This window comes from Gymnoscopelus microlampas (assembly GCF_963454915.1).
Source record: "Gymnoscopelus microlampas genome assembly, chromosome: 19".
Taxonomy (NCBI): domain Eukaryota; kingdom Metazoa; phylum Chordata; class Actinopteri; order Myctophiformes; family Myctophidae; genus Gymnoscopelus; species Gymnoscopelus microlampas.
Window position 1 is genome coordinate 38,234,018 of NC_139956.1, and position 15,037 is coordinate 38,249,054.

General features: G+C 41.0%; 1 protein-coding gene across 1 annotated transcript; it reads left to right on the top strand.

The window, feature by feature from the left end:
* Positions 1-997: 997 nt before the first annotated feature.
* LOC311035002 (uncharacterized protein) lies at positions 998-9,926 on the top strand. Its single transcript, XM_084043057.1, has 5 exons — positions 998-1,152; positions 4,895-4,987; positions 5,320-5,436; positions 7,797-7,865; positions 8,453-9,926. The coding sequence occupies exons 1-5, from the start codon at positions 1,059-1,061 to the stop codon at positions 8,455-8,457; spliced, it is 378 nt and encodes a 125-aa protein (XP_083899183.1). The 5' UTR covers positions 998-1,058; the 3' UTR covers positions 8,458-9,926.
* The last annotated feature ends 5,111 nt before the right edge of the window (positions 9,927-15,037 follow it).

Genomic DNA, 15,037 nt, shown 5'->3' on the forward strand with positions numbered 1-15,037 from the left:
ATTATACACTATTACATTTATTATCGTTGTTGTTACTACTAGCCTACTTGAATGTGGTTGTACCTCCCCCTGTGTGTGTGTGTGTGTGTGTGTGTGTGTGTGTGTGTGTGTGTGTGTGTGTGTGTGTGTGTGTGTGTGTGTGTGTGTGTGTGTGTGTGTGTGTGTGGGTGCGTGCGTGCGTGCGTGCGTGCGTGCGTGTGTGTGTGTGTCTCTCTCTCTCTCTCTCCAACAGGTTGAGGCAGATGGTGCCTGAAAAGGTTGAGAACCACTGCTCTATAAGTGGGACCCGCCACCCTGACAAGCACTTGGAAATGCACAAGTTCCACAGATAAATATTGTGAAAATAGCAGTTCTGCAAGCACATGTGTTGCCTCTTTCTTATATTTGACAATTTGACCAATGTTTGACCAGTTTTTATAGTATAGTTTGTCGATTACTTTTGATGTATGGTCTTTCTTTCTTTTTTTGTATTAAAAGGTCCTTAAATTGTCACTTAACTGTTATCTGGGGGGGGAGCCCCCCAAAATCATCCCTCCGCTGCTCCCCAGGACCCCCGGGGGTCCCCACGTTTCTTCCAGTTAAGGGGGACAGAAACTGTACTGTATAGCCCTACATACAGCAGATCACACCATTTCCAAGAAATGCTGTGCCAGACCCATGAAAGTGAAAGCATGGCACTGGCAGTGTTCTGATACAGCTGTGTGTGTGTGTGTGTGTGTGTGTGTGTGTGTGTGTGTGTGTGTGTGTGTGTGTGTGTGTGTGTGTGTGTGTGTGTGTGTGTGTGTGTGTGTGTGTGTGTGTGTGTGTGTGTGTGTGCGCGCGTGCGCGCGTGCGTGCGTGCAGGTGGCTGGCTGGCTGGGTGGGTGGTGTCGTGCCTGGTGACGCGTCACGCGTGATCACTGCATGGGCATGGCGCCTGGTCCCCTAAGCGACGTAGTTTACCATATTAAGGTGCACTATTAAAAAAAGAGAGAATAGGGCGGACCTTAGCTAGCGTCTGCATCGACAATCGTTCACACAGGGAAGCATTTCCCAACAGGAAGAGTTTTGGCTTAACGATGGCGGCGTATGTGGCCATGATGAGCGCTCGGGAGTTGAAGTTTGTTTCTCGTTTTGTTCAATTCAAATCTAAATGCTCAAACATTATGAAAGGTAAGATCATCTCTTTTTAAAATACACTCAGTCTTTAATTGTTTGTGATTAGGCTCCACGTAGGCCTATATTATTTTTCATCATACAACAACATCAACAGACAGACAACCAGCTTTAATCGGAACCTCTCCCTCCGCTCTGAGATGAGGTCCCACAGCGTCGGGTGCAGGCAGACGACGACACCGGCGAATATTGGCCAATATGGTTGATTTTTACCTTTTTCTGCACATAGTATCCATAAAGTAAAGGTATTTCCCCATGCTCTTAGATGTTTAAAATTTTAGCGGTCAAGAAAATCCAAGCGACGGGTTGAATCAAGCGTTTAAATCGCTTTTTTTGTCAGCCTGTGGCAGTCAACCCCCGCCCGCATGCGCTGTACTGCCTCCTTAAGATTGCATTGGGAAAACATGGCCACAGGCTGACTAAAAAGGCGATTTAAACCTTGTTTTTAACCCATTACTTAAATATATATTTACCGCTAAATTTTTAAACGTTGGAGAGCAGGAGGACTACCTTTACTGTTTGGATACGATGTGCGGAAAAAGGTAAGAAATAAGAATCAACCATATAGACCCCTTAACAGACGACGTCACACTGATGAGAACCGAACCAGTATGCGTGCAACCAGTATGCGCGCAATCAAACCCATTCTATCAGCTCTCGCTAGGACGCGCCTCACTAGCCAACACACAAGAGGGGGTCGGGGTGTGCTGAAACCAGCGCACCCCGAAACAACAGGTTGGAAATTGATTGCGTGAAACAATCACCTGTGCGTCCAGTCTAAATGTTAGTAAACAAATAATTGGTCTATTGGCCAATATTCACCGGTGTCGTCATCTGCCGGCACCTGACGGAGCGGGGGGAGAGGTAGCCTACAACAATTATCCAACTTATCAACAAGCGACGTGATGAAAGTGAGTGATACACTAATTAAAATGGAACGAACAAGAGAAACCGCTCTTTACACTCAAAAGCACTTTCTGACTGAGTCAGAAAGTGAATCGGCGGCGACGAGGCAACAGTGTGCGGGGTGGTCGCCGTAGACGAAAAAAAACAGCCCAAACTGCGCATTTCGGTCTATAAACCAAGAGGACATGCAGCGGCAGCCGACAGCGGCGTAGAATAGATGAACGTGTACCTTGCCTCTTCTGGCTTCCAGTGTCACCAGATTTTGCGAGGGAAACAAGCAAACAGCCCAGCCTGGGCTGCCCAGGTCTATGAAATGTTATTGTTTTATTATTTTTATTTTACCGACGGCATGCACGGGTGAGCCCCAAATGACTCTGGGCCCCAACGCAACTGCGTTGCCTGCGTCACGGTATAGTTACGCGTCAGAGAATAAATGGTGCCCAGGTATTTCTGGGCACCATTTATTTATTTTGTATTCATTAAAACAAAATCATACATTTCATAAATTTTATATTTGATTTTATATTTACATTAACATGAAATCAGGGGCCAAATACATAATATTTTTTAATTACATTTAAAGCCCAATACTTCTACAATTGTACCAAATTGCTGAAAAGCCTGTGATATCCAGTCATTTCGGGGATAAAAAAGACATTGATTGTAAATTTTGGTCTAATAATGATGTAGCCTACCATGCAAGATATAGCCTATAGGTTACGTGAAAGCGGACTTGACTGGCACGCCGAGCGCATTATTTTATTGTGTATGGGAAGGTAAAAAAGCGTCATGTCTCGCTGCGGATACAGGATAGGTGGGCACCAGGGACTTCTTGGCACCTCGATGTAAAATTGACTATTTTGTCCAAAATGTAAAAAAAAAAAATATTTGAAAAATGGTCTTAAGTAAATGTAAAGTAGGCTATACATGATGTGAACATGCACGGTACATCATTATAATAATAATAATAATAATAATAATAAGTAATGTAAAGTATGCATGATATGAACATGCACGGTACATAATAATATTAATAATAATAAGTAATGTAAAGCATACATGATGTGAACATGCACGGTAGATAATAATAATAATAATAATAATAATAATAATAATAATAATAATAAGTCATGTAAAGTAGCATATACATGATGATGTGAACATGCACGGTTGATAATAATAATAATAATAATAATAATAATAATAATAATAATAATAATAATGATAAGTCATGTATAGAAGCCTATACATGATGTGAACATGTACGCTTGGGATATCATTATCAGACTTTTATCCTTCAACTTATTGTTTATGAAAATGACTGGATATGCAGGTTTTGTAGCAATTTGTAGCAATTGTAGAAATATTAGACCTTAATTGTCGAATGTTTAAGCATGTTCTAAATCATGTAGGCCTATTTACTTTACTTTAGTTAAGACCGTTTTTCAAATATTGTATTTTTTGACATTTTGGTTTTGGACAAGCCAATTGTACATCGAGGTGCCCAGATGTCCCTATAGTAACTAGGCCTACCTAATGCCCACCTATCCTGTTAGTTACCCTCTCGCTGCGCGCACGTCAGTTCTGGACGCAGTCTTTGCACATGGCTTGACGGGTCTGCATGCAGACAGACAGACAGACAGACAGACAGACAGACAGACATGTTTTCATCTTCTATTCGTTATATCCTTCCTAAAGTTCTTCAAACGATGCAGCATGCAGGCTGCCGCTATTGTTTGAAGGCGGTCTTTACCGGGGAAAATAATATATATATTTTTTAATGTAGGAAGCAGGAAAAAAGGAGATATTAACTTGCGAGTCGCGACCCATAAACATTGGTCCGTGACCCACATATGGGTCCCAACCCACTGTTAGACAGTGGCCCACAGTGGTGCACCATTGCGCACAGAACGTGGTGCGTAACGGTCTGTCTCTTCACCATTCCTATCATCACCTGGGGCTGGGGAGCCCTGTTGCCTGACAGTTGCTTTGACTATTCTTTGAGACACACATCTGGGTTTTTGACCAATAAGCACCTTTGTTTGGCCCGATTTTGGAACAGCTGACGTTTTTTTGGGGCTAAACAAAGCCATCACGTGACGTTGATCCCCTTCTCCTAATCGCTCTTAATAGGACATGACGTATGTGTAGGCAGAAGAATTAACTATTGTGATTATGTTAACATTTATAAATGTATTAAAATACCCCCCCAAAAAAGCCTTGTGAGGCCCTCCAACTGTGAGGCCATGTGCGACTGTTTGATTTTGGAGAGCATATCAGCAGTGGTGGGTGGACGTCAATAACTAAGTATGTTTATTTATGAATTAACCACTTAAGCCCTATTTCAAATATAGTGAGAATATAGTCTATCTCTACAAGCTCACAGTGCGTCAAGCTTGTAGATATGCTATTTTCACTATTTTTTTTAAAGGTGTTTATTCTTTTAAAACATTTTTCATGTTAAATTTCAACACAGCAGTGCATTGATTTTAAAAGATAATGTACTTCGTAATTACTTATTTACTTGAGTATAGACCCCTTAAAAGAGACATCACAATGGCTGCAATGTGTGTGTGTGTGTGTGTGTGTGTGTGTGTGTGTGTGTGTGTGTGTGTGTGTGGGGGTGTGTGTGTGTGTGTGTGTGTGTGTGTGTGTGTGTGTGTGTGTGTGTGTGTGTGTGTGTGTGTGTGTGTGTGTGGGGGGGGTCCTCAAGGTAAGGGGGGGGGGGGTCTCTCAAGCTAAAAGGTTTTTGAAACTCTGCAGTAACACCTTTCTTTTTGCTAGGTCAGTAAGCTATATACAGTAAAGTATGTTTTCTTTATCCTTGTTTTAGGCAGGACAGGAATAGACCAACAACTACAGAAAGATGAAGAGCTGAAGATGAGGAATATGGAACACCATGTCAACAATAAAATTGCACAGACTGGTGAGAATTTGGCCCTTTCTAAAAACACCTATAACTAAGGCATTTTTGTAAATTACTGCATACAATCTGAGGGTTTTCTAGTAAAAGCTGAAAGTAAATTAGTAAATTAAGCTGAAAAGCAGAATTGTCAACTAACGTTCACTGACATTTCTCAGCCACAGATACAAACATGAAATAAAATACTTTTGAGAGCTTAAACATTTTGCTTTTACTGAGAATTGCTTTCCTTTTGCACCTTTTGCATTAAAAAATAAAATAATTAGAGAAATAAAAGCAAATCTAAATACATTCCACAAATCGCTGTATGTCTGTCTGTCTTTGCGTATCTCTAGAACCACCTTTTGGATTGACTTCAAACTTGGCTGGTGTATTGCTGAGGACGCAAGGAAGTGTAAATTGGATCGTGCAGTCCATTGGATCAACGTTTCTGCCAGGCCCACTCATATCAGGTACCACATAACCAGGGACGTGCTGGGCCCCTAATTCAGCCTAGGAATCTCAGATAGAGAGGCCCGAAATTCTTTTTAGCTCCGGATGCGCGGCAAGGTCCCAAATACTAACTGATGAGCGGTATATTTTTATTTATAATACATTTTTATTTATAATAAAAATATTCAATTTTATTATTTATAATAAAAATATACAATGAAAAATGTACAATAATGATAAAATACTGGAGGTAATGTCGGCCGGCGCTACTAAAGGATTGGCCAATTCAGATGAGAGACAAGCCAGTGGGCCAATTACATGAGTTATATTTACTTTGTGGGCCGCCCAGACCCAAAAAGTGGAGGAAAAAAAGAAAGTTTAAAACACTCCAGGCCTGGTTCGGCCTGGAGTGGAGCGGCCGTTCGGGATTTGTCCCAAATTTCCCATTGGCCAGCACGTCCCTGCTCTCAGGAACCCATCATCCGATCAACTTCACACTTGGTTGGTGTATTGCTGAGGATTCAAAGATGTGCAGTGTCAAGTGATCAGTGGTTCTTTAATGTCTGTCAGGTTGGATTTCAGTTAAGCTTACACATGGGCAACAAACGGCCCGGGGGCCGGACCCGGCCTTCTGACCATCTCAATCCGGCCCGCCAAGCCATGAAAAATAAATAAAAAATACCCCCCCCCAACTCGACTCCAATTAATAGTAATTAATATTTACCATTTGAGTACATACCTGCATTCCTCCATCCGTATGTACTCAAATGTTTTATGTCTGCTTGAGTCCATATTTATAACATAATGCAATGTGTTTTATCAGTGACCTTTGGAGTGGTGCATATAAGATAAAATTACTGTATAAATGTATAGGCTCATTTAAAAGTTGATACGGCATTGACTTGGATTGTTTTATGTACTGTAAGTAATCTTTTCATTGTAACCTTGTACAGAGTGATAAGGTACAGTGCAGCTGTAAAAATGTTAACATTCAGCACTATGTGTTTCAAGTTTCAATTCAATTGTACAATGTGTGGCCCTTCACAAATTTAGTTTAAAAAAATGTGAAAAATCGTATCGTGAACCTAATATCATGATTCGAATCGTATTGTGAGTTGAGTGAATCGTTACATGCCTAGTCACTTCACATTGTCAGATCAATAACCCCGGCAACAAACCACTCCGTTCCCATTGAAAAGCATTGGCAGTCGGTGGCGCAGTCGGTATCGCTGTCGCCTCACAGCAAGAAGGTCCTGGGTTCGATTCCCGCTGGGGACGTTGTGGGCGCTGGGGGCGTGTCTTCTCCTCCGCGTCATCAGCGCCCATACCCTAGGTGGGGTTGGCGAAAGGGCCTACTCTGTGTGGAGTTTTCATGTTCTCCCTGTGTCTCCCAGGGTAGTTAATACCCTCACAAAAACATGTAGTAATCCTGGTCACTATACCGCCTCCCCCACGACAGCCGGGGCGCCTGATGGAGGGGAAGGGAACTGGTTGGAATAACGTGTTCCTTCCACGCGCTATGTCCTATCAGGGAAACTCCCCCCTGTCAGGTGACAAGAAGGTCAGTTGGCTCTTATGCACTGAAGGAAGCATGAGCTCGGCCCTGGCCTCCCCAGGCTGTGGGGGACTGGTGTAGTGCCCAGGAAATTGGCACCGGGTGAAAAAAAATGGGTTACAAAAATCGTGGGATAAAATTTTAAGTTAAAAAAAGAAAAGCATTGGCAGAATCCGCCGCATAGGCAGAATAAAAGTTTGGTGTGACTGCACCCTTAAACAGTAAATCTGAAAAGGCAGCAAACCATTATTTCCTTATTTGGAACAGCTAAAAAAGAGATACAAAAGCTCTCAGTGTGGGCTTGAGTGAGAGCACACAGTTAAAAAAACAAAAGCTCTATATTCTGATTGTATGCATTGGTTGCTATAGACTGTTTGTCCAATAACAGTGGTCTCCCGAGTCCCCATCTCTCCATAAATTGAATAAAGAAAAAAGAAAAAATTCAAATGGGTTGCCAATTTCAGCCAGTCAGGAGAGAGTAACCATATATCATCTTAATTTTTATAGTGTTCCAGTTCCAATATTGTCTGCTCATTTCTTTGTGTCATCACTTCCAATTTCACTTGTTTATCTTGTATTCTGTTTTAGGTCTCATAGATTGGATAAAACTAGAAAAAAGCGCCCTTTGAGTGTTTGGCCCCATCTATCATACCTGAAAGCCCCCCTTATCCCCATACCCCCTAACCCCCATCACCCATACCACAATAATGCCCCATCACCTGTCCCTCTATGCTAATTGCTACTGTACTGTACTTCAGTACACTTTTAACAACAAATATTCTTGGGACAACTACAGAAAATTCACGTGCTTATGTTGTGTTGCAGAGGATGGAGAGAACGCAGACTCCCCTCTTCGGCCAAGGAGAAACAGTAATCCGACGCTTCCTCCAAACAGTGAGTCCATGTTACTCTTTGTGATCACGATTATTTCTAGTAATACTAGTGATACACTCAGATGTATGTCATGACTTTAACATAATTATATATATATATATATATATATACATATATATATACATATATATATATACATATATATACATATACATATACATACATACATACATACATACATACATACATACATACATACATACATACATACATACATACATACATACATACATACATACATACATACATACATACATACATACATACATACATATATATATAAATAACAATAAGGGTAATAATAATAATAAGTGTTGAGCGTGTATGACACACTTCATTACTCTACATGAAGGTCAATATGATGTTCACAAAGTGTGTGGGTCAGCTATTTGATCATTTATTTTATGTACCAGAACCATGGGATCTCTTGATGACATCACAGATAAAAATATCGACTTTGCGCCACATTATTCAGTAAATTACATTTTCAAAAAACATGTAAAACACATTCAGTGGCTATGACTAAATGTCCCTTTCCCTATCTGCAGAATGTCTACAGTTATATTGATGTCTGTGTTCTGTTTCAGTGTGAAGGGACCACAGATGAAGACTCCACTCTAAAGGGTCCAAGTGATGGAAACTGAGCCTTATGTCATTGAGACTGTTGACATTGGCTTTCACGATAATGATAATTAAATGTATACCGGCCCTATATGACAGTCCTACTGTACTGCCAGGATTAAAGTTAATGGCTTTTTATCAAATTGGCTGACTATGGGGAGGGGTTAACAGGGATGCACATGGTCCTCACTACAGTTTTTTTTCTGGAACCACTAGCACAATAAATTAGACAAAATTAGGACATTAGAGTAATTAATTTCAGAGGGATAGAGCATAAACTGGCCTGTTATGTGGACATTTTTTTGTATCTATTTAGGGCAACCATGCCCAAATTGATGACAGCATTTGGAGATTTAGAGATTTAGAGATTGGACAGATAAGGGAACAAAATCCCTGCACTTAAAGAAAAACGTATAAGAAAAACGAGCGCAACCCTTCTAGATTTATTCAGAAAAGCATAACTCAGAAATAGATGGTGGGATTATTTCAGGTATATATGCATAAGTGTGTCAAACAAAGTGTTAAAACAAAAAGGAAAAAAAACTGAAATCTAATTACGATGGTAATACAGCTGCTTGTTGGAGAAACTGGGAGATAAAGGGCAAATCATTACTACATTCTCTAGGATTGCCCTGGTACAGTATTTATTATTTCAGGGGCACCTCTACATTATCTTTGAATCTATGACAGCCTTTCAGGCTTGATGTTTAACTGCGATTGCCCTGGTATATATTAATTCAGGCGAACCGCAATGATATCTTTGAATCTATGACAGCCTTTCAGGCTTGATGTTTACTGAGATTGCCCTGGTATTTATTAATTCAGGGGCACCTCTATGATATCTTTGAATCTATGACAGCCTTTCAGGCTTGATGTTTACTGAGATTGCCCTGGTATATATGAATTCAGGGGCACCTCTATGATATCTTTGAATGTATGACAGCTGTCCAGGCTTGATGTTTCATATTTACTGAGATGTTCACTTCTGATTGGTAACTTTTAAAACAATTTCTACGTATGTTCACATTGTATGTTTGAAAATTGTAACTAATCACATCAATGGTCATTACGCCTTTTTTAGGTGATCACTTTATCTGTACTACATTTAAGATGGTGGTGGCACCAAAATGCCACCACCTTTGTGTCTAACCTTTATGCACCTTATGTCTAACCTCATGTAGTAGCAGTTGGATTGTGCTGTGTGTATGTATCCTTAGATGTTTGTCTTTACTGTTTGATCTATTTTTCTCCTTTCTCTCCCTGACCCCTCCCCCTCTTCTTTTCAAAACACCAAAAATGGAGCTTGCACAAAAATGAATTTCACCCACTTTCACACACCTGTAAACCTGTGATGTGACAATACAGTCTGATTCTGAGAAGAGCAGTGTGCTCGAAAAGTCGTTTACTCAGGTGGTGCCAAAATAAAGTAATTGAGCTACAGTGTGCAAACATTTATTTTTCTTTAAATAGAACGGGCAGAGCCGGGGAAAATGTAATTAGAAAAGGGAGTCAAAATACAGAAGGTGAGATTCAGAGCAGAAGGAAATGAAGGAAGAGGAAGCGTACAATTTCTGTAAGTCTGTAGCTATGACACGTTTAATGGCGACATCGCCATCCCCACTGGCACACACAGGCTGAAGTGGTTACATTAATTATATAAGCCAGCTTTGTGAACATATACCATGCACAGATGAGACAAAAATGCATTGTGTAGATTGGCTATTTTTGACATTTTTTATCAACTTTGGAAATTTTGAGTATCCAGATACTATTATAGATTACATACTGTAGTAACAGATGTATGCATGAGGTTGAATGTCAGTGAACGCAGTCAGTGAATGTTCAGTTTTTGTTTTTGTTTTGTTGTGTGTGTATCAGTGCTCTTAGGTGCTCTTAGGAGTGCTCTCAGTGCTCTATTAATATGTGTTAGATTCCTTTTATTCATGTTTCCACTGAACCACTTAAACCCTCAATAATTAGTAAACTTCACCTTTGGCTCTGTACCTACTTGGTCTGATCTTTTCCCCCTCTACACCAAACATCTACAAGCTCACAAACGCTGCCTCGCGCTGTGATGTGTTGTGAGCTTGTAGATCTGGTGCATTTGGCGTCCCCCCTATAGTAACTCTGAGGACCCCCTAGGTTCCTGTTGAAGACCCAGGCTGTATTGTGCTGTGCATATTTCAGTCACACAGGAAATGACTCATAGTAGCTCTGCTGTCAAGCGCAGTCACATCTAGGAATTTCCAAATTGCAAAGAATTTCCTAATAAAATGAAACCACATCACAAAGTTATTGCTGTCATGCAGCTCTGTGTGTGTGTGTGTGTGTGTGTGTGTGTGTGTGTGTGTGTGTGTGTGTGTGTGTGTGTGTGTGTGTGTGTGTGTGTGTGTGTGTGTGTGTGTGTGGGTGTGTGTGGGCGGGTGGGCGCTCGCGCACATTCACAGACACACATGCACATGTGTGCACTCATGTGTGAGTGATCTCTCGAGATTCTAGTGGGGTCCTCCCCCTACCTCTTGCTCTTACTCTGATAGTGACCTGCCATTACTTCTTTTGCATGGCCTTTTCTTTGTATAACATGAGCATGTTAGTGTGGTCCTAATGACAGAGGAATGGATGCAGTACGGCATTTGATTTGATTTGAACATTTTATTGGAGGATAAACCCCTTGAGATGCATCATCTCGTCTGATTCTGTGGGGTCCCAGAGGTCCTTGGGGAGTACCAGATGGTCTCCAGCAAAACAAGGAAAAGTTGAATTAATTGCTACTATTACCTGCAAACAGTAATGGTGACTGAGGTCTGAACGAATACAAGAACGCTTGCCCCAAAACACGCTCGCCTCGGGTCAAATCCGGCGACCTCGGAACGGTCGCCACCAGGTATTTCTAAACGTAACCTCAGTAAAAAATACAGTACCTAACCTTATTCCTAACCTTATAACCTCAGTAAAACAAATACAAGAATACAAGACCCGCTGGGGGCGAGCGGGCATCGGAAAGAATTAGGGCGACTGTATTTTGGGGCAAGCCTTCCGGTTACCGTCTGAACACTAGGGTGTGACTTTGTCACAAACAGTGACATACTGTACAAAGCCTACATCCAATGGGAAGGAATCATGTTCACTGGCAAAAAATCTGTACAGTATTCTGAATTATCATAATACAGTAGTTAACAGGACAAAGACAAGACAAATGACCTCCAAAGGATGATCACTTATCATCAAAGTGGCTGGTGAAGCAGACTTGTACCGGCCTAAAGCATACAAGCCATTGGCTAGTGGTAATTAAAAGATGTATTTGTGATGATGAGTGAGATGATGGTTACTGGCTGCTCTGCTGCTGTTGTTGTTTAGCCGTCGTATACAATTATGACATGTCACACCGTGTGACGTGAAAAGGAAAAATTTTACTTAATTGAGCCTAAATGATATAGGCTATATGCTATCTTCAACTTCAAATCAACACCAATGATGTGCTACTTTAACATGCTAATGTGGGCCTTTTGTGCTTAACTTAACCTGATAACATTCACCGTCTGCACGTAGGCCTACTAGCAGCATCAGCTGAGTTGTGTGGCTCACTGCATGCGTAGGCTACGTGACATAGCAGCAGCTGTGGTTTGCTTTTTGCACATAGCAGCATCAGCTGAGCTGTGTCCACTGAATGCACGAGGCAGGTGAACTGAGCCGTGACTGGTCTACTTTTGAGGGGACAAAGATACAGACAAACCCTGTTCTAAATGGCCCTTTCCTTCACAGGACCATCTGCAGCAGACCCAGATACAAGCAGGGTGTCAAACTGAACAATGTCACTAGGTGCTGTATAATGAAGGAGAGAAGACACCGTGGAGTAACATAACCTCAACAGGTTTAGTATAAAAAACAGAAAATCACATACAGCCAATGCATCATGGGTACTGTAGTCTATGCACTACTGCTACAGAGGTACTATATGGAAATTAGCGGGTAGCTAAATATGGTACAAAGTAGGGGTGTGGCGATATATCGTCCCCTGATATATCGCGATACGTTTTCGTGACGATATGTATCGTTTTGGGGGGGAAAAAAATCGTTTTGGAAAAAAATAAAATAATAATAATAATCAGGCATGCAAACAGCCCCGAGGTGAAAGGGGTGACAACATGTTTTTATTTCTTCGGGGCAGGTGTCACACTATTGCCTTATTTGGATTCAAAACGGCTATTGTAGCTGAAAAGCTACAAGTTTGCAGGTCTGAATAATGCAAAAACAGAATTATTTGTTTGCATTTGTTTTTTTTCTCCCCCATATATTTTCATAATAAAAAAGTGCGTATCGTATCGTATCGAAATCGTATCGAAGTTGTGAGCCCAATATCGTATCGTATCGTTTCGTGAAATTAGTGTATCGGCACACCCCTAGTACAAAGCAATTTTGTTCCCTGAATCCCAAACTAATACATGAAAGTAAAACTAGGTTCTCAGACAAGGAATATACGTACTGCTGCTCCTGCAGTGATAGAGAGATGGACACAGGAAAGGTACAATAATGTGCTATAAGAAACACATTTGTCTGTATTTCCATTGTTGTCTCTGCCAGGCCGAATGGCCGAAGGCCGCAGACTATGTTTTGGCTTTTGTCCCTCCGTCCGTCTACCTGCCCACCCGGGTGATGCAAGATGTATCTGTCAGATTTTTCAGATACCATTCCGATTGGCTATACGGTTGGCTTTTAAAGTTTGCGGCAGGGGCCCGTTTAGCACAAAATACGAGAAATCATGAATGAAGCATTTGATTGCCATGACACTTTGCGCCACACTTCCAGTACGCCAAGGAAGAACCTCCACCCAAAATGTTTAAAATCGGCCTCATGGTGGGACTACAACAGCACACTTGACCTTTTAGCCTATAACCTATAGATTCCATTCTGAATGGCAACTGGGCTTCCATCTGCGAGCCCTGGGTAGTCAACCTGGCTTGGCGGAGACTCCAAGGAGCGCACTTTTCTAGTTTCTCCTGATTTTAATTTCATTTAGAGTAGCCAATCATTTTTTACCCCCTTTTTCTCCCCAATTTAGTTGTTATGCCAATTGATTCCTCCCCACACACATTTCTGTGTTGTCACTGCTGTTGTATCCTACTGACTCACCTGCCAGTGAGGAGCCTCCGTGGTGGTGGGCAGGTACATCACCACTGCGCCACCCGAGCGTGTTTATCCTGATTTGATTTTTGAAGTCTTGCTTTTTACTTTGTGTTACGTGGCATTTGGTCTCTCCTTGCCTGTTTGTATTGATTATACTGATCAGATGTATTATTATTACTATTTGTATTATTATTCTACAGTACACTGCATTAACACTACAGCGCACTGAAACAGTACAGTATTGGACATTATACTGCACTATTTTGTAACTATATACATGGCTTTTCTCTCACATCATCATACAGTAGATTGTTGAAAGCTGAATGAATGATTGTTTTAGTAGCCTACAGGAAGTAAAAACAATGTTTTGCATTATTTTTTTGCACTGTAATTCCATGTTGTTCTATGCCCATGTCACTATTATGCACTAATAAAATGTCAGTTTGTTCAGTACATTATACGAGTCACTGAAACGATTAATTCTGTCCTTGACTAAATGTGTCTATTTGATAACGACAAAGAATTATAGAGGCTAGGTGCATTTTTGTTTCCTGTAAAAGACAATGTTTTGTGTTTTTTTTCAGTGCTAGCGTGCTCTGTATACATGCATCAAACACATGCACACTGTGGTGGAGTTGCAGAGTATGTCCCTGCACAGCTGTAAACTTTTTCCACTCAAGAGACAAACTTCAAGAAAAGTATATTTATATCCATATATTTCTGTTTACAGTTCATGCTGCTCAGTTATCAGAGCTAGAACAGCAGAAGGGTTTCGTAGGGGCCAAAGTTGGAGACAATGTGACTTTGCCCTGCTTCCATCAAGACAATGGCAACACCGTCTACTGGTACAAGCAAAGTCTTTGAGATAAACCTAAGCTGTTAGCGTCCCGGGCCAGGTTCAGAGAAGCTACTTTGTCAGAGAAATTTAAGGACGATCCCTGTTTCTCCGTGATCTCAGGAAAAGGAATAAACCATCTCATATCAGACTCGGCCCTGTGTGTGTGTGTGTGTGTGTGTGTGTGTGTGTGTGTGTGTGTGTGTGTGTGTGTGTGTGTGTGTGTGTGTGTGTGTGTATATATATATATATATATATATATATATATATATATATATATATATATATATATATATGTATATATATGTATATATATTTTTTATGTCAACCAATGCTCATCTGAAAGTTTCTGTTTCACTTCTATGTGGTCACAGTTTAGTTTCCGTTGGTGGAAACTAAAGTACAGCGAGGGCACGGAAACTGGTCTGCAGCCACAGGGGCACAGCATTTTACTGCGTAGGAGTAAATATACAAGCAATATACTTTCCTAGGATGAAATGTGATTTTTATCATGGTAAATGTGGCACACGGTTGGACTCAGTAGCTGGTCCAGTAAGTTATAGTTAGTATGTCAGACACTGAATACACAACC

Excerpts from the sequence above, each read along its gene's own strand:
- LOC311035002 (XM_084043057.1), top strand. The coding sequence starts at position 1,059 with ATGGCGGCGTATGTGGCCATGATGAGCGCTCGGGAGTTGAAGTTTGTT. Across the intron at positions 1,153-4,894 it reads ATGCTCAAACATTATGAAAG|GCAGGACAGGAATAGACCAA; the intron begins GTAAGATCATCT and ends TCCTTGTTTTAG. Across the intron at positions 5,437-7,796 it reads GCCAGGCCCACTCATATCAG|AGGATGGAGAGAACGCAGAC; the intron begins GTACCACATAAC and ends GTTGTGTTGCAG.